General features: G+C 46.7%; 1 protein-coding gene across 2 annotated transcripts in view; it reads left to right on the plus strand.

Annotated features, from left to right (window-relative positions):
* Window positions 1-753: 753 nt before the first annotated feature.
* epb41l5 (erythrocyte membrane protein band 4.1 like 5) overlaps window positions 754-20,352 on the plus strand; it is a 208,827-nt gene continuing 189,228 nt past the window's right edge. For both annotated transcript variants that reach the window (XM_070874359.1, XM_070874360.1), the window contains exon 1: window positions 754-1,054. In XM_070874359.1, coding sequence (XP_070730460.1) covers window positions 875-1,054 — 180 coding nt within the window. In that variant the 5' untranslated portion in view covers window positions 754-874. The remainder of the gene's footprint in view (window positions 1,055-20,352) is intronic.

A 20,352-nucleotide genomic window follows, 5' to 3' on the forward strand; every position in this document is an offset into this window, starting at 1 on the left:
TCTTGGTCCAGTGGCAAGGGTTACCTAAGGTCTTGGTTAAGCTTTAATATGCTATTAATGGAAAACGGGGGGAGGGGGGGAGGAGGAGGGAGACTGGAGTGTGTTTCTCATTGTGAATTATTCAGATATTTAGCATTCAAATTGTGCACCGCTCTAAATTTGTAGTTATAGCCCCCAAAAGAATCTAGCAATAAGGTTGCAAACTCATTTGGCAACAGTGTTTATTCTTCAGATAGACATGCCCCAAATGTGTTACCTCCTGTAACATTACAACCAATGATTATCGTGGCCGATGACAGTAACACTTACGGCGGACTCTCGGGCGTCGTACCGTGCACCAACACAAAACCCTTGTCAAATCGCAGAAGGTCCCTCAAGCGCGAAATCGACTGATAACGAACCAGAAATAAAATTGCAGAGAAAACACACACACATTCAAACCCTGGATATGGCACTTTAGGACCATAGAGCACTTAAGCCTTGAAGTCTAGTAGCCCCTGGGTTATATTACGGCGCTTCTTGACATCTTGCTGACCGGCTCAATGTTGGGCTGGAATAGAGAGGAGTTGTGCTGTTGCACTAAAGAAATCCCTTCTTGTATCCCTCAATCCTGACGCCATTTCCTGGGCTGGATCCACGCATGCTCGTAGCTGGGGAAGGATTTGGTGAATTTCGGTGCAGGGAAGCTCCATGTGTGTGTGTGTTGAGCAGCCCTGCTCTCTCTGTGTACAGTTTCCTGTCGGTTTCCTGCAATTGACCACCGCCGCCTGCTCCCGCTACTTGGTATCTTTCGCCGGTTACCTTTTATCTCTCTTGTCTTGTCTCTCTCTCTCTCCTCCAACGCGATCAGGAGGAGGAGGAGAAGGAGGAGGAGATGTTGGGCTTCTTACGGCGGACTCTCGGGCGCCGCACCGTGCGCCGACACGCCGATAAGGAGAAGCAGAGAGAAGCGCAGCGATCGGGAACCCACATCCCAGCGGCCGGGGACTGCAGGTCCATCATCACCTGCAGGGTCTCCTTGCTGGACGGCAGCGATGTCAGCGTCGACTTGCCGGTAGGAGAAATGCTTTCTGTTTGTGCTTTCATTTATATTCAGTATAATTCCACTGCGATCTTATACCTCTTGGATATTTGAGTGATCTACCATTGAGGGTGGCAGGGTCTCTCAAAATTAATCCTGGGCTTGTTTTTTGTGCGGGGTGGCAGGAGGCGAGAGAAAGATTTATTTGAGCCTCTTTCCAGTGCTCCAGACATTGGTGTAAATTCAATTGACTCGTCTGAAAATTCCTATGTTTAAAGATTTCAAGTATTGCGAGCAATGTATGTGTGTGTGTGTGTTTTATTAACTTAGGCAAATAATTCGTGTCTTGGACACACTTGGCAGCATTTTTCCCCCAACCTGCTTATTCCGCCCCCCACACACACGATAAGCCAGAGGAAGCTTTCGATTGGCGCAAGTGATTTCGTGCAGACATTGCTGAACAGCTACACGTCTCTGCAATTTCTCCTCTTGCGCCCATGTAGTGAGATTCCTTGCCCCCAGGATCTAATTTTTTGCATTTGGGGGAAAAAAATCCCAGAGGCATAGAAATGCTGGGCTCTGAGCCCTGTCAAATGAATTGCCTATCTACATACTCATTAATACCATGGCAACTATGATAATAGAGGGGCAGGTCCTCCTGGTATTTTGGCCATCTGCGTTTCTGTTGCAGACTGCACTAGTCACTGGTGGACCAAGTGTTCATCAAAAAATAAAATAAAATCGTGTGAATACTGGAAATGTGAAATCGGAACAGAAAATGTTGGAGATACCCAAAAATATCTGTATCTGAAAGAAAAGATAGGCTTACATTTGGGGTTGAGACTGGTCAGTTCTAGTGGTGTTTGATCAAATGCATCATCATCCATCATAGGCAGTCCCTCGAAGCGAGGATGACTTGCTTCCACGCCAAAAAGGGATGAGTTCACAGGTGTTTCAATGAAGGACCTAATATTCCAGGTCCCGAACTATATCCTGAAGGGTGGAAGATGTCTGTGCGTAGATTTTTTTAACGTGGGATGGCCGTTGCACACCAGCCACCACACGGGCTTGACAGAGCTGGGTCTTGGTCCAGTGGCAAGGGTTACCCAAGACTAACTGGAGATCAGCTCTGCCGCACAGACCGAGTGCGCGCACATATCGCAGTGTGGGCTGGCCCGTGCGGCCCCTGGGCCCTCGCCTCTTTTGGGCCCCAGATTCATACCTCTCCTGGGCCCCGGTCACTTCCCTCTACGGACTCTTGCCCTTCCTGCTGTGCCTGGCTTCGCAGCCGTCGCCCTCCTGCAGCAGCACGCTGCTCCCTGCAGTGCACCCAAAGGCATCTCTATCTCTTAGAGTAAACTTTCTTTTTGCTGTTTATTTAAAAAAAATCGAGGCTGACACCCCAGTGCAGTGCTGAGGGAGGGCTGCACTGTTGGAGGTACCGTCTTTTGGATGAGACGTTAAACTGAGGCACCGTCTGCTCTCTCAGGTGGATGTAAAAGATCCCAACGCTCTATTTCAAAGAAGAGCAGGGGAGTTATCCCTAATGTCCTGGCCAATATTTATCCCATAACATAACAGAAAATATGTCGTGATTAATATTCATCTCCATCAACATAGCAGCAAAAAAGATTATCTGGTCATTATCACATTGCTGTTTGTGGGAGCTTGCTCGTGCACAAATTGGCTGGCAAGTTTCCTACATTCCAACAGTGACTACACTTCAAAAGTACTTCTGTACCACTGGCTGTAAAGCGCTTTGAGATGTCCGGTGGTCATGAAAGGGGCTATATAAATCCAAGTCTGTCTTTTTTCTTTTTTGTGTAGTAAAATCCCTGTGTTTTCGCTAAATCCTTACTCTGGGGTTTACATGGACGAAGCAATATGACTTGTTCCAAACAAGTCTAGGCACTCAGTTGAGTGTGCTACGATGCAGGTTTATTTTCTCACCACTTCAGATCTAAATGTGCTTGGTCACGGTACATAAACTCATATTTTAATACATTAACTGCTATAACCAGGCTGGCCAAAGGACCTTTGTACCAATCGCACCCTTGAGCCGCAAGGTTTCAGGTTTCAGCACATAATGTCAGCTGACATTTCAATGTCGCACAGAGGGAGAGCTACATTGTTGGAGGTGCTATCTTTTGGATGGGTGGTTAAATTTCAGCCCCATCTGCATGGTCAGGTGGTGGAAAATATCCCATATTATTTGAAAGAAAGACTTGCATTTATATACCGTTGTTTATGACCACCGGACATCTCGAAGCGCTTTACAGCCAATGTGTGCAAATTGGCTGCCGTGTTTCCTACATTACAACAGTGACTACACTCCACAAGTACTACATTGGCTGTAAAGTGCTTTGAGACGTCTGGTGATCATGGAAGGTGCTATATAAGTGCAAGTCTTTCTTTCATTTAAAAAAAAATGTACAGTCCAGAACGAGGCCATTTGGTCCACCATGTCTGTGCTGGCACCTGGCTGGATAATCCATAACTAATCTGTTCCCCTGCTCTCTCCCCCGTTGCCCTGTATATTCCTCTGCATCAAATGGTTATCTACTCTCTCATTAAAGTATGCAATGGTCTCTACTTCAGCTACTTTCTGTGGACGAGCATTCCATGCTCCAACATTGCTGCATAATTACATTTCTCATAACCGTGCTCTATTTTGACAACTTTAAATCGATGACTCCCTTATCGCTAGCTCTTCAACCAAAGGATTTAGTCTTTATTCATCCTATCAAAACCCTTTGTAATCTTCAATCCTCTCTCGGCCCTCTCTGCTCAGTTGGAAATAGTCGCAGTATCTCCAGTATTTCCTCCTAACTATAGTCCCGCATCCCTGATATCGTCCCGGCGAATCGATGTGCTCAATGCATTTAATGTCATTTCTGTAAACTACACATGTTAACTCACCTCTGAGTCAGAAGGTTGTGAGTTCAAGTCCCATTCCATGGACTTGAGCACATAAATCTAGGCTGACACTCTAGTGCGGTGCTGAGGGAGTGCTGCACTGTTGGAGGTGCCGTCTTTTGGATGAGAAGTTAAAACGAGGCCCCCTCTGCTCTTTCAGGTGGCTGTAAAAGATCTCATGGCACTATTTCAAAGAAGCGCAGGGGAATTATCCCTGGTGTCCTGGCCAATATTTATCCCTCAACCAACATCACTAAAATCAGATTATCTGGCCATTATCACATTGCTGTTTGTGGGAGCTTGTTGTGCACAAATTGGCTGTCGCGTTTTCCACATTACAACAGTGACTACACTTCAAAAGTACTTCATTGACTGTAAAGTGCTTTGAGACATCAGGTGGTTGTGAAAGTCTCCATATAAATACAACTCTTTCTTTTTTAAACCTTGGTCTAACCATGATCTGCTCATTCATTTTGCTGTGTGTGGGACCTTGCTCAGTGCAAATTGTGACTGCTTCAAAAGTAATTCATTGGGTTTAAGTGTTTTGGTATGTCTTGAGGACGTAATAAGGTACAATATAAATGCAAGCGCTTTCATTTTACCCGCATGTATCTGCCTGTTGCCATTCCAGTCGGATCTTCCGGCACACAGTCCCACCATCTCCGCTTTTTTTCCACTTTGCCATTCAGAGCAAAGACCTAAATATGTCAGCACATCTCAGTCATGGTCACATTAGTGATGAATCCAAGCCCCATGTTCCCATCTCTTGGTCATCTGTTGAATTCACTTTGGTTGGATTTAGCTCTGCTATTATTAATTGCTTAACTATTTGCCTCTTGAGATCCTAGATGCCTGCTTGATATATCCTGTACATGTGTAGCTATTTTGTGGTGCTCGCTCCCTGACCTCAATTCATAAATACACAGAGTTGCTTTCTAGACCTGTAGTTAATCATATCAATAAATTGACTAGCTGTCTCACTCACGACCGGTGCAATAAATTCACGATTAATTACGTTTGTTTCCTTTAACTTAAAGGCCATAAATATTCAACAATCGATTTGTTATATGTTGAGGCAATAAATTACTTTACATCATCATCATAGGCAGTCCCTCGGAATTGAGGAGGACTTTCTTCCACTCCCAAAGTGAGTTCTTTGATGGCTGAACAGTCCGATAAGAGAGCCACAGACCCTGTTACAGGTGGGACAGACATTCATCGAGGGAAGGGGTCGGTGAGGCTGGTTTGCCACGCGCTCCTTCCGCTGCCTGCACTTGGCCTCTTCATGCGCTTTGCGTTGAGACTCGAAGAGCTCGACGCCCTCCCGGATGTACTTTCTCCACCTCGGGCGGTCTGCGGCAAGGGTCTCCCAGGTGTCAGTGGTGATATCGCACTTTACCAGGGAGGCTTTGAGGGTGTCCTTATAACGTTTCCGCTGTCCTCCTTTGGCTCATTTACCATGAATGAGCTCCGCATAAAGCATTTGCTTCGGGAGTCTCGTATCTGGCATGCGAACTATGTGGCCTGCCCAGCGAAGCTGATCGAGTGTGGTCAGTGCTTCAATACTGGGGATGTTAGCCTGGTCGAGGACACTGATGTTGGTGCGCCTGCCCTCCCAGGGGATTTGCAGGATCTTGCGGAGACATCGTTGGTGATATATCTCCAGAGACTTGAGGTATCTTCTATACAATTGGGCTCAAGATTATCAAAGGATTGCCATTGCTAATTAATCAGATTACCGATTTAGTTTGTGTTTTTAAAAAAAAAAATTAAATTGTAATTTTATCATCATGGAGAAATTTGACATTCCACAAATACAAAAATTAGTTTTTCATGGCCAGAATGGTTGTTTGCCAGTCAGTATGCTATTAAAACCCCGGTTATAACAAGTCCAACAAGGCGTTACATTTAATAGGGTATTACAGCGATATTACCATGGAAACGCTCAGTTTTCATCAGTTCGACTGATTTCATAGATTGGTGGGAGTAGGGTGGGACGGTGGGTAGGGCGTGGGGTGGGGACGGTGGGGGGGGGGGTGGCTGGGGGGCGGGGGGGGAGGGGGGGGAGGGGGGGTTCCACGGTGCACTCAGTGTCAGAGAAGTGAATGATTGACCGCAGCTTCAGCATTTGTGTGTTTAGCTGCGCATGTGCTACATCCTGAAGTTGTGGTGAGTTTCAGAGGGGTAATGACAGCGAATGCTGATTGTTTGTTTGTTTGTTTGTTTGTTTGTTTGTTGTCATTAGCAACACAAAATCTGGGCCATCAAGTTGTCTCTCTTTGTCACTTGCCTCTCTCCCTGTACCTTTTCTGCTTCCGTGAGCTAATGCCCCAAATTTAGTACCACCTTGCACTGTCTAGTGTTCTGATCTGTCTGCAGTATTTTCAGACAAGTTTGCACTACTTGGGTGCCAGTCTTGGCTCGGTGTTAGCAGTGTCCGTTCTGTCAGAAGGTTGTGGGTTCAAGCCCCACTGCAGGACTTGGAAGAATCACAGAATGGTTACAGCACGGAAGAAGGCTGTCTAGCCCGTGCTGACTTTCTGCAAGAGCACCTCAGCTAGTCCCACTCCCCCACCTTTTCCCCTTAGCCCTGCAAATTCTTTTCCTTCAGGTGCTTATCCAACTCCCTTTTGAAAGCCGTGATTGAGTCTGCCTCCACCACCTAATCAACATGAGCACATAATTTAGGTTGACACATCAGTGCAGTACTGAGGGAGTGCTGTATTGTCGGAAGTGTTGGACGAGATGTTAAACTGAGGGCCATGTCTGTTCTTTCAGGTGGACACAAAAGCTTCTATTGGAAGAAGAGCAGGGGTGTTCACTCCAGTGTCCTGGTCAATATTTAACACTCAAGCAACATCACTAAAACTGATTAACTGGTTATTTGTCTCAGTTGTTTGCCATTTGTGGGACTTTGCTGTGTGTCAATTTGTTGCAGCACTTGAGATATCCTTTTTGTACTGCGGTGACCAGAACTGTACACAATATTCTAAGTGCACTTACGCAAATGCTTTATAAAGTTCCAAGATTACCTCATTATTTCAGCTCAATATTGACCCTTTAACACCTCCCAACATCTCATTTGTTTTATTCATTGCAATCGAACATTGTTGCGATAATGTCACAATTTATTGTCGAATCAATCAGGACCTCCAGGTCTCTTTCATTTTCATAGAGACATAGAAATTTACTGTGCAGAAGGAGGCCATTTTGGCCCATTGTGTCCGCGCCGGCCGACAAAGAGCCACACGACCCTTGGTCAGCAGCCCTGAACAATGGCGGCAGTTAAAGAGCATCCGGCCCAACCATTCCGCCCCCACAACTGCGACACCCCTTACACTGAAACATTCTACCCCAACCGGAGCCACGTGATCTCCTGGGAGAGGCAAAAACCAGATTAAAAACCCAGGCCAATTGGGGGGGAAAAAATCTGGGAAAATTCCTCTCCGACCCATCCAGGCGATCTAAACTAGTCTAGGGAATCATCTTGGTCGTATTCGATTCCATACAGTACTTATTGTAATTGCGCCAGCCAACAAGAGGTTATCCAGTCTAATCCCATTTACCAGTTCTAGGTCTGTAACCCTGCAGGTTATGGCACTTTAAGTGCCCATCCATGCAAATTATTTTCTTTCCATTTAAGTAATTATCCCCATGTGAAGCATTTTGCGTTTCCCTACATTGAATTTCATCTGCCACCTGTCTGCCCAATTCCCAAGTATATTCAAATCCTCCTGTAACTTATCCTGATAATCTTTGAAGTCTATCACCTTCGTTAGTTTTGCTCCCAGTCCGGAAATGCCTCTTTTAAAAAATTTCTCATCCTTGTTTTCAAATCCCTCCATGGCCTCCCACCTCCCTATCTCTGTAACCAAGCGGTTAAAAAAGCATATGGGATCCTGGGCTTTATAACTAGAAAGCAAAGAAGTTATGATGAACCTTTATGAAACAGTGGTTCGGCCTCAACTGGAGTACTTTGTCCAATTCTGGGCACCGCACTTTAGAAAGGATGTGAAGGCCTTGGAGAGGGTACAGAAAAGATTTATAAGAATGGTTCCGGGGATGAGGGACTTCAGTTAAGTGGATAGACTGCAGAAGCTGGGGTGGTTCTCCTTAGAGCAGAGAAGGTTGAGAGGAGATTTGTTAGAGGTGTCACAGTCATGAGGGGTCTGGACAGAGTAGATAAAGAGAAACTATTCCCATTGGTGGAAGGATCGAGAACCAGAGGACACAGATTTAAGATGATTGGCAGAAGAACCAAAGGCAACATAAGGAAAAACATTTTTACACAGCGAGTGATTAGGACCTGGAATGCACTACCTGAAAGGGTGGTGGAGGCAGACGCAATTGTGGCTTTCAAAAGGGAATTGAATGAAGGAAAAGAAAATTGCAGGGCTACGGTGAAAGGGCGGGGAATGGGACTAGCTGAAGTGCTCTTGCAGAGAGCCGACACGGGCTCGATGGGATGAACGGCCTCCTTCTGTGCTGTAACCATTCTATGATTCTATCCTCCGAGATCTCTGCCCACTTGAGCATTCCAGATTTTTATTATTCCACCATTGGCAGCAATGCCTTCAGCTGCCTCGGCCCTAAGCTCTGGAATTACCTCGCTAAACTTTTCTGCCTGTACACCTCCTTTTAAAACTTTCATTAAAACCTACCTCTTTGACCAAGATTTTTGTCTACCTGCCCTAATATCTCTGTGGCTCGGTGTCAAATTTTGTTTGATAACATTTCTGTGAAGCACCTTGGGATGTTTCACTGTGTTAAAGGTGCTATATAAAGAAAAGTTATTACTGTATCAGCAAATTTAGTCACTGTGCTTGTGACTCTTGGCTCCAGATTATTTATGAAGATATACGAAAGAGGTCCCAAATCTGACCGCAAAAGAACTCTTTGGTAACCTGATGACCGGTGACTGGTAACTTATTTGATCTGGTAAGAGAATTAGAGCACATCAGAGCGGGGTTGTGACACTATTCACATTACTACAAGCATCTTGCCACACTAGTCACCTTTCTGCCAGCACAGTGATGAACAGATTTGCAACCTAAGGCAAATGAATTTGAGAGGCTGGATAAGATGCATCCAAGGTGATTCTTCAGGAGATAAGGGAGCAAATTGCAGGAACTCTGGTACAAATCTTCCAGAAATCAATGAACATTGAAGAGGTGCTCGAGAACAGGAGGAAAGCTAATCCCTGTACCACCACTCTCTGGGTTCCCTCAGTCAACACATTACGCATCCATTGTAAAATATTTCCATTGATTCCCATTTTCTTTATTTTCATTTCCAGCCTTTTCAGAGGAACTGTATCAAAGGCCTTGCTGAAATCCAGAGTGAGGCTGCACCTGGAGTACTGCGTGCAGTTTTGGTCGCCTTGCTTAAGGAAGGATATACTAGCCTTGGAGGGGGTACAGAGATGATTCACTTGGCTGATTCCGGAGATGAGGGGGTTACCTTATGATGATAGATTGAGTAGACTGGGTCTTTACTCGTTGGAGTTCAGAAGGATGAGGGGTGATCTTATAGAAACATTTAAAATAATGAAAGGGATAGACAAGATAGAGGCAGAGAGGTTGTTTCCACTGGTCGGGGAGACTAGAACTAGGGGGCACAGCCTCAAAATACGGGGGAGCCAATTGAAAACCGAGTTGAGAAGGAATTTCTTCTCCCAGAGGGTTGTGAATCTGTGGAATTCTCTGCTCAAGGAAGCAGTTGAGGCTAGCTCATTGAATGTATTCAAATCACAGATAGACAGATTTTTAACCAATAAGGGAATTAAGGGTTATGGGGAGTGGGCGGGTAAGTGGAGCTGAGTCCACGGCCAGATCAGCCATGATCTTTTTGAATGGCGGAGCAGGCTCAAGGGGCTAGATGGCCTACTCCTGTTCCTAATTCTTATGTTTTTATGTTTTTATGTTCTTATATCACACCCACTGCCTTGCTTCTAACCGGCCCCTTTGTGACATCCTTAAAGAAAATCAATAACTTGGATTGGCAATTCATGAACCCACATTGGTGACCTTTTATGATATATTGGGCCCAAGTTTCAGATCCCCGGTAGAACGGCGCACCTCGGAGAGGCCCGCCTAATTTCTAGAACTCAAAAAGCGGCAAATACTTAGCTCGTGATTCTCCAATCTATAGGCCCGTTTGTAGCTCAGCACAGCGCAGCAGGAGCTGCTGGGGGCGGAGCAAACACGTTCTGACCAAGCACTGCCGGCAGGGGGCGGGGCTAGGGCCCAACGTCAGTTTGAGTGCCGGCAGCGTTGCGCATGCGTGCAAGCACGATGGCACACAAACATTGGCAATTGGCCATCTTTAAAGGGACATGCAGAAAAGTGATTTTTGGGTGTGTGGAGCTGTGCAAAGCCTTCTGACTGATTTTTTGTGCTTGAAGGAGTGCTGTTAGCAGTACTGTGGAAGAAATCAGCTGCTGGAATCAGTGAGTGCTGTTTGTTGCTGCTAAACTTCCAGAACAAGTGCATACAAAATAAGGACTGTGTGTTTTGATAAATCACTGAGTGTCAATTCAATACAGCAATGGAACAACGTCCACCAAGAACGAAGAATTTCTTGCATGAGGAAGTGGAGACATTAGTTAATGTCATTGAGCAGAGATGGCAGGAGCTGGATACCAGCAACAGAGGTCGCACAAAAGTGCCACCCAAAGAAATGAAGAAACGCTGGAACCTAGTTGCAGAAGATTACTGCACAGTAGTGAATACAGCAGATCTGAAAGTCAGTGTAAAAGGAAATGGCACGACCTTGGTCAAGTAGTTAGTGTAAGTAATATTTTCATTTTTCAATGGCATCTCAATTGTAAATGTGACCATCTGTATATGTCCCACCCTGCAGAAAGATGCACTTTGTAAAAAGTTATATTTTAATCTTTGCAGAAGAAATTGGCCCACAACAAAAGGGAAAGAACTCGAACAGCAGGAGGCCCGCCAAATCTGCATCCACTGACACCCTTGGAACAGAGGGTCGCTGCTTTGATGAGTCATACATGGAGTAAAGCAATCAGTTCTGAACAAGCTAGGCCCACATGCGAGGGAGAGGGTAAGTCCTGAAAATGCATCGTGGCCCTTCAAATCAACCTGCTGCCTGGCCTGCTATGTGTGGGACTACCATGCCACCCATCCTATACCCTTCTGTGCTGCTAACCATTTGACTGTTCTGTTATATTTTGCAGAAGATGATGCCAATCCTGAAGATACAGAAGAAGAACCAGATGCAGACGATCCAGACCAAGGGTGGCTGCAGGGGTTGACTGAAATGTCTTCAGGAGAGACTTTTGAACTTAATATGTATCAGCCCACATTAACGGACATCAGTCTTTCAAACACTTGCATAGGTTCAGGTCCGCCATTCTATGGTTTCACAGATTCCGATGTTGCGGGTCCCAGTGGTGGTGGTGGTGTAATGCAATATTTTACAGCCAGTGTCCCACCGGCCCAGCCTGCGCCTCCCACTGGAGTAGTGCTGCCTGCAACACCCAGGGCCCCACCGTCCCAGCCTGCGCCTCCCACTGGACTGGTGCCGCGAGGCAGACCCAGGCAGAGGAGAAGGAGATTGGAAACACGCTCTCCTGAGATGCAGCGTGCAACAGATGCGGCTCAGGTTGTGGCATTGGGTGTGGAGAGCAGTGAGCTTACCCGAACACCCGTGGGCCGCATCAGTGCAGTGGGTGAAGAGGTAATGGTACTGACGGGAGAAATAGCAGTAATGACACGGGAAATGAGGAAGGGAATGTCAGAGGGAGTGCAAGCGATGGCACAGGCCGTCAGGGAGGATCTTGGTGAGGTAGCTGCTGCAATAAGGGCACACAGCCCGGCCAATCAAATGACACCCCCATGAAGAAGTGAACATTCACCGAGATGTGGATGAGAGATGGTTGCAGCCTTTCTTTGCTGCTTTTGTTCTTGCTCTTGATGTAACTGTTGCAACTTTTTTCAAATTGAAATTGTTTTGTAACTTTTGTAACTTTACAACTTATAAGTGATCTTAGGGTTTTTAAGTGATCTTAAAGAGTCCTATTAAAGTAAAGTTTGATGCAACAAATATTTTATTGCACTAACGTGCAGTACATTGTGAACTTTTCAATAAAATACTTCTTACATTAAAACTGAATCATGTTCCATCAACACAACATAGGAATAACTCCAAAAAATAAACATTTCCATGCGGAATAGTTGTCGCAGAGCCCTCAGGCATCAGTAATCGAAGCGTTCGCGGATGAGCTGCTGGCGCAGTGCTCGAGCAATCGTTAAAAGGGCACGATGGACCGCCCTCCTCCGTCATCGTGCTCCGGCATCAGGCACTTGCATATCGTCATCATCCTCATCCTGCTCTTCCAAATTACTATCATCAGGCACTCTCACCTCACTGTGGCTCTTCTGGTTCCACTACCAGCTCCTGCTGCCTCATGAACTGACTGACAACCTCAGGCGAGTATTGCAAGTGGCCTCCGGAATGGTCCAGGCATCGGAAATGCTGTTTCAAGATGCCAATGGTCCTCTCAATGATGCTGCGAGTCGTAATGTGAAACGTAGAAACATAGAAAATGCTCCATGTTGTATTGACGTGTCACGCGTAGGGGCGTCATGAGCCAGGTGGCCAGGCCGTACCCTTTGTCTCCCAGTAGCCAGCTCTGCCCTTCTGGCTGCTGCTGAAACATGTCAGATATAACGCTGGCGCATAGGATGAACGCATCATGGGTGCTGCCAGGGTATCTCGCATCGACTGACATGATGCGCTGCTTGTTGTCACACACGAACTGCACATTGATGGAGTGGAAACATTTTCTATTCCTGTACTGCTCAGATTCCTCCACGGGTGCTGGCAAGGCGATGTGGGTACAATCAATGCAGCCCTGTACCTTTGGGAAGCCAGCAATCTTTGGGAACCCCACAGCCATGTCATGCATTGCTTGGCCGGTCATTGGGAACTTGATGAAGTCATTCCTCCGTGCATACAACGCAGCCGTGACCTGGTGAATGCAGGCATGTATTGCATGTTAAGATATGGCACACACATCTCCAGTTGTAGCTTGAAATGATCCCGAAACATAGAAGGAAAATGCAGTTGTAACCACCTTCAACAGACAAGGCAGTTGGCTTTCTGCTTCTCGGCTGTAAATCTGCTCTCAGCACATCACAGATCTCAACAACAACAACTCTGCGGAAACGCAGCCTTTTGACACAATCAACCTCGCTCATGTCCAGGTACGAACGCCTGGCTCGATATTGCCGACGTGGGTAAGGCCTCCTGCCCATCAGCCTACGGGCTATGATGTTCCTGGTGCGGTGAGCTCTAATCAATTCTCTCCTATTTAGCGAATTGATGGAGAACCATTGCATAATCCGCGATGTTTATAATGCAGCACCCATACTTGAAGTAAAAATTAAACTTTCAAAGATGCGTGCTGGCTCTCCGCCTCCCCCCCCCGCCGGTGTTTTTCAGGCCTCCCCTATCTCCTGGCCGAACGGCCGAAAGATCGCAGCTCAGTGCCTGCTGCCGCTGCTTCAATGGAGAGGTAGGAAAATGTAATTTTGAATTTTTTGATTTATTTTCATTTATTATTGATGGTGGCTCTTTATTGGTAAAAGTGAAGTGTTTAATGCTTTGTAAAATCCTCTAACTTCCCTTTCCCCCCGCCCCCAATCTCTCGCTACCTGCGCCTAATTTCTAAAATGTTGGCAAGGTTTTTCTGAGCGTATAAAATCGACACTTACTCCGTTTTAAGTTAGTTTGGAATAACTTTTCGCTGCCTAAACTTGCAAAACAGGCGTAAGTGGCTTGGAAAAAAATTGATGAAAAAAAAACTACTAAAACAAAACTATTCAAACTAACTAGAACAGGAGCAAACTAAATGCCGAGAATTGCAATTTCTAAGATGCTCCATACTAAACTAGTTGCTCCCAAAAAATAGGAGCAACTCGAGCTGAAACTTGGGCCCGATTTTTATTTCTATCCAGATGCTCCATGATCATATCTTTTTTTTTAATAAGGGTTTCTATAACTTTATCCACAATGGACGTCAGCTCTCTGGTCTGTAGTTTCCAGGGTCACTTTTGCTACATTTTTTAAAAATGGGAGTAACGACTACCTTCCTCCTTCTCGGACACCTCACCAATGTTCATTGGTGGACGCATGCAAATCTTTGAGGGTGGCAGGACAAGTTGAGAAGGCTGTTCAAAATGCATTGAGGACCTTTGGCTTTATAAACCGAGACGTAGAGTATAAAAGCAAGGACGTTATGATAAACCTTTTTAACAACAATTTGTATTTATATAGTGTCTTGGGACATTTTACTTTTTTGTCATAGAAACATAGAAAATAGGTGCAGGTGTAGGCCATTTGGCCCTTCTAGCCTGCACCACCATTCAATGAGTTCATGGCTGAACATGCAACTTCAGTACCCCATTCCTGCTTTCTCACCATACCCCTTGATCCCTCTAGTAGTAAGGACTACATCTAACTCCTTTTTGAATATATTTAGTGAATTGGCCTCAACAACTTCCTATGGTAGAGAATTCCACAGGTTCACCACTCTCTGGGTGAAGCAGTTTCTCCTCATCTCGGTCCTAAATGGCTTACCCCTTATCCTTAGACTGTGACCCCTGGTTCTGGACTTCCCCAACATTGGGAACATTCTTCCTGCATCTAACCTGTCTAAACCCATCAGAATTTTAAACGTTTCTATGAGGTCCCCTCTCATTCTTCTGAACTCCAGTGAATACAAGCCCAGTTGATCCAGTCTTTCTTGATGGGTCAGTCCCGCCAGTCCCGCCATCATAGCACATTGGTACCAGCATATTAAACATATCTAGTGGCAACGCTACAATAACAAAAAAAACCTGCCTAATAATTGTACAGGGATGAGAATGTATCCTTAAATCTCTCTTTGCTAATACCCAGAGCCCCATTTAAAATAATGGAAAGGCTTACTTTTGGTTTGCTCCACTTGTATTGAATCCCTTTGTTCTTATCACCCCAAGTTTACTGTTGCTCCACAATGATGCCCCAAGTTTCCACATGATTTGCTCCTGATTTTTAGGAGCAACTGGTGTAGAACGGAGTAACTTAGAAATCGGAATTCTCCACATTTAGTTTGCTCCAGTTCTAGTCAGGTAGAACAGTTTCACTTTGGAACAGAATTTTTTTTTCAAAAGGGGGCGTGTCTGGCCACTGACGCCTGATTTCAAAGTTTCCACAGTGAAAACGTACTCCAAACTAACTTAGAATGGAGTAAGTGAAGATTTTTGTACGCTTGAAAAAACCTTGTCTACACTTTAAAAATCAGGCGCAGGTTACAAATCAGGCGTAGGGAATGGTGGGGCGGGGGGTGTTTAAAGGGAAGTTTACAAACATTAAACACTTCAGTTTTACAAATAAAGAGCCATCATCAATAATAAATGATAAATACATCAATAAATCAACCAATAAATCAATCAAAAAAATTAATAAGAAATAATTGTTTTTTTAAAATCAATAAATAAAACATTTTCTACTTACCGACTGCAGCACCGGGAGCTTGGGAGGGTGGGGGGGAAGGAGAAGGGGGAGGGAGGCTGAACGGGCCGGGCTCGAGACTTCGGGCAGGGCCCGTCCCCAGCACCAGATTTCCAGGTAGGTAACGTTGGGTTGGGTTGGGTTGGGTCGGGGGGGTGGTGGGAGGGAGGTCGGTTCGGGTCGGGGGGAGGGGAGGGGAGGGGAGGGAGGTCAGGTCAGATCCAGTCCGGAGGCGGGGGAGGGGAGCGGCCGTCGGGTTGGGTCCGGTCCCGGGGGGAGCGGGTGTCGGGTCCGGTCCCGGGGGCGGGCGGGGGAAGCGGGAGTTGAGTCGGGCGCGGGGGGGGGGGGGGGGGGGAACCGGGAGTCGGGTCGGGCCCGGAGGGTGGGGGGGGGCAGGGGAAGCGAGGGTCGGGTCAGGTCTGGAGGCGGGGGCGGGGGAAGCGGGAGTCGGGTCGGGCCCGGAGGAGGGGGGGGGGGGGGGCAGGGGAAGCGAGGGTCGGGTCAGGTCTGGAGGCGGGGGCGGGGGAAGCGGGAGTCGGGTCGGGCCCGGAGGCGGCGGGGGTGGGGGGGGGGGGGGAAGCGGGAGTCGGGTCGGGCCCGGAGGCGCGGGGGGGGGAGGTGAAGCGGGAGTCGGGTCGGGCCTGGGGGGGGGGGCGGGGAAGCGGGAGTCGGGTCCGGTCCGGGGGGGGGGGGGGGCGGAGCGGGTGTCGGGTCGGGTCCGGTCTGGAGGCGGGGGGCGGGAAGCAGGAGTCGAGTCGGGTCGGGAGGAAGTAGGAGCTGGCCGTGGGAGGAGCATTATTCACGCAGCCCCAGTGAGGCCATTTGGCCAGGGCTAGGGACTGCGTGCTTCGGGCCCCTCCCACACAGTTTCGGACGCCTGGAGCTACTGCACTTGCGCACCCACTGTAGCGCGCATGTGCAGAGGTCCCGGCACTGTTTTCAGCGCAGGGACCTGGCTCCGCCCCCCCCCACAGCTCCTGCTGCGCCGCGCCGAGGGCCAGAGGACCTGCAGGGTGGTGGAGAATACCAAGGTTTTTTTTCGGCGTGAAAAACAGGCGCCCAGCTCTGAGGGGCGCCTTTTTCGCCGCGTGTGGAAACTTGGGGCCTAAATGTGGGACAGTCAAATTGAAGCAAAGGTTGTACAATTCCAAGTAAATGTGAATAAATCCCTTTGCAACACCATGGATAATTGATTGCTATAGTCGGATTATTGTATCCAGTTCTGCTGGACCTGTCTGCTTCTGCTGAAACCTAAAGGGATTAGTGCTTTTAATATTGCGTCCCATTTATATATTTAAAAAAGCACACATCCCTACCCCTGAGAGCTGAGGTGGCATTTCTTGCAGTAACCAGTGGGATCAATTTTTTGGAAGACTTGGTCATTAAGTTTGGGATTTTCTTGCTGTGAATTTCCAGTTTCACATTCATTTGTGATGATTACAAATCCTCCCACAGCAGAGAATATGCTCGAGCCTGCATGTCTGCACATGTGCAGTCCAACAATGATGTTGCATGCAATTATCTAAAAGCACGCCGCATTTTGAAAATAATTCTTTTGAAAGAAAGCCTTGCGCTTGTATAGCAAACATCTTGAGGAGCTTCAAATACAACGAATGTGATTGCTTTGCAGGCAGGCTCCGCACCATGTTTAACACAGCAAGATCCCACAAATGGGTGTTGATCAGGAGCGCAGGCTTTTCCCACAGAATGCCCAGTTCTGTTGCATCCGTTGGTTTCTTGTCAAGAGTTTTGTGTCTGCTGCGCCCAAGTGCGTACAGTTTTGGTCTCCTTATTTAAGGTGGGATGTACTTGCATTGGAGGCAGTTCAGAGAAGGTTCACGAGGTTGAATCCTGAGATGAAGGGGTTGTTTTATGAGGAAAGGTTGAGCAGGTTTGAGCCTATAATTAGAGATTTGAAGAATGAGAGGTGATCTTATTGAAACTAGAACTAGGGGGCATAGTTTCAGAATAAGGGGTCGCTCATTTAAAACGGAGATGAGGAGGAATTTTTATCTCTGCGAGGGTCGTAAATTTTTGGAATTCTCTACCCCAGAGAGCTGTGGAGGCTGGGTCATTGAATATATTTAAGGTGGAGATAGACAGATTTTTGAATAATACGGGTGTCAAAGATTATGGGGAATGGGCAGGGAAGTGGCATTGAGGCCAAGATCAGATCAGCCATGATCTTATTGAATGGTGGAGCAGGCTCGAGGGGCCAAATGGCCTACCCCTGCTCCAATTTTTTAAATGCTACCGTGCATAATTCTGCTGATATTGCACACTTCATTAGGAATGGAGAAAGCTGTCATTTCCATCGTGCAAAATTTTTCAAGTTCTAAAGCTTTAGTCCTGCTTTGTGTCCTGACTGCTGCAACACAATCCCTTGTGAAAGGGGCCAATGACCTGCAACATATTGAAGGAAAGGCATGATTTGACCTGGTTGGAGTAGTTTGCCCCACCCAGTGATGCTCCTGTCATGCCATTCTTTAACACGGCTGGCACAGCGATCTCACCATAGCCGGGAGAGGACTGTCTGGCCCGCTTACACCTGTACTGTGGCGCAGGCTTCCCTCCGGTTTGCCAGGGGCAAGAGCACGAGTGTATGTTCCTGAACATAGCTGCAGGTCTTTCCTGGGGCCTTATGAAGAGGTGTGTAATGAGAATGGTCATGTGGCATTTGCCTCTATGTTGTGCCAGAGGTTTTAGCGGGAGGGTTGGGGCTCCACAACAGTGATTTCCTGAAATTTGGTATCCCTGCGCTAGTGCTTTGGGAGACATAGCCGATCGATTTTTTTTGGAGAGTTGGGCGGAGCCATCTCTGACTCCTTGGCCACATTCCTTCCCAGAGGAACCTTGTAATGTGCATCCTGAGGTCCCAGAAGTGTTGTGTGGGGTGTAAATTGACAGCGTCTGGTGCTTTTGGGGGAAGTGGTGGGGCAGGTGGGGGGAGCGGTGGTGGGAGGGAGGGAGGGAGGGGCCCCGTGGTGGGAGGGAGGGGGCTGACACGGTTCCTGCTACTATCCAGGATCCAAATTCGAGTAGCAAGTAGTGACGTGTGGGCCCAGCCCTGGACCTATCGCACAAGCCTCACTTCATTAACTGCCTGAAGGCAGTACTTGTTCAGCTGCTTGGATTGAACTTAACATTTTAAAGATCTTTCCTTGGGGAGAATTTAACTTTTTAAACTTGGTTCTCCTTGTCCCGGTTCACAAGGGATTGTAGAGCGAGTATTTGCATCTCAAAATGATCCAACACATATTTGTGGCTATCGGATTATTGAAACTTTGTATGCGCGAGGATCATTTTCTGAAAATAATTCCTTGCTTAATCAATCCCCACTTGATTACTTTTAATTGGAATTGTCATGCGGTGTGTCACATGATTTTTGTAAAGCTGGGTGTGTGAAGATGGCAGCATTTGGTGCCTTCACAGGCTGTGTGCCTCTGTTGATTTAAAACAAGAGAATTTCAACAATGTGTGTACTGTGCAGATCAAACTGCTTTCCATCGGAATCAAAGGTTTAGTGTGGCCTTTTCTAGGAATTGGGCTTTCCTGGAAAGAAACAAGAAAAACCTCTTTTTAAGGAATAGCAAGTCCTGGAATGCAAAGGCCAGTGAACTTCTCTGGGTGCAGCCAAGTTTGTTTAAGTGGCACCTTGGTTCAGTTAGTAGCACTCCGGCCTCTGAGTTCAGAAGGTTTGGCTCCAAGCCACTTAAGTGCAGCATTACTGGAGGGGCCCTCCTTCGGATGAGATGTTAATCCGAGGCCCCAGCTACCTGTTGTAGTGGATGGAAACGATCCCATGGCATCATTCGAAGAAGGGAACTTTTTCTCTGTGTCCTCTCTCAATCAAAACCAAGTCATTCATCTCACTTACTGTTGGAAGGAACTTGCTGTGCACAATTTGACTGCCTCTTTTGCCTACACAAGACTGTCAAAAAGTAATGAATTGATTTTGAAACAATCTTGGATGTCCTGGGGATGTGATGAGTCACAATATAAATACAACTTCTCTTTCTTCTTTTGTCGATCAGTGTAGCCTCCGAGCAGCTCATTGAATTGAAAAGTCTGTGATTAGATTTTAAGGCTGTTTTTGTTTCAGGGCACAGCAACATGCTGCTCTATGCAGATGTGCTTTTCCTTAGATTCACATTGCCCTGTCTTAAGTCGCACTTTTACACCAGCAGTGGGTGTCGTGTTGGATTGTTAAATCATTAACGATCAGTGTGTCCTCAATGGCCGTTTGTTGTGCGGGTATCTGAGGAATTAAATTGTTTTGTCCTCCAAAAAGCCCTATTTTTAAACCACTGTTATTGTCTGCTAAATGAAAATGATGTGAGTTGATTTGTGTGTGTGCTTAAATTGATGCTTTGGGCTGCAAGATGTTTCAGCTATGGGTTGAGCGCACACAATACCCTGCAGATTCATCCAAACATTTGGCACCATGACATTTAACCGGGTTGCGTAATTTCCAAATCTGAAATATTTACGCTCTAACAATAAAAACTTGTATTTATATAGCACCTTTAATGCAGTGAAATGTCCCGAGGCGTTTCACAGGAGTATTATGAGATTTAAAAATTTGACACCGAGCCATATAAGGAGAAATTAGGACAGGTGATCAAAAGCTTGGTCAAAGAGAGAGGTTTTAAGGAGCGTCTTGAAGGAGAAAAGAGAGGTAGGGAGGCTGAGAGGTTTAGGCAGGGAGTTCCAGAGTTTAGGGCTTAGGCAACAGAAGGCGCGGCCACCAATGGTTGAGTGACTTATAATCGGAGATGCTCGAGGGTAGAATTAGAGGAGCACAGACATCAGACAACAACCCTGAGGACTGATTAAGAACATAAGAAATAGGAGGAGGAGTAGGCCATTTGGCCCCTCGAGCCTGCTCTGCCATT

The sequence above is a fragment of the Pristiophorus japonicus genome, chromosome 3, assembly GCF_044704955.1.
Source record: "Pristiophorus japonicus isolate sPriJap1 chromosome 3, sPriJap1.hap1, whole genome shotgun sequence".
In the NCBI taxonomy this organism is placed as follows: Eukaryota; Metazoa; Chordata; class Chondrichthyes; family Pristiophoridae; genus Pristiophorus; species Pristiophorus japonicus.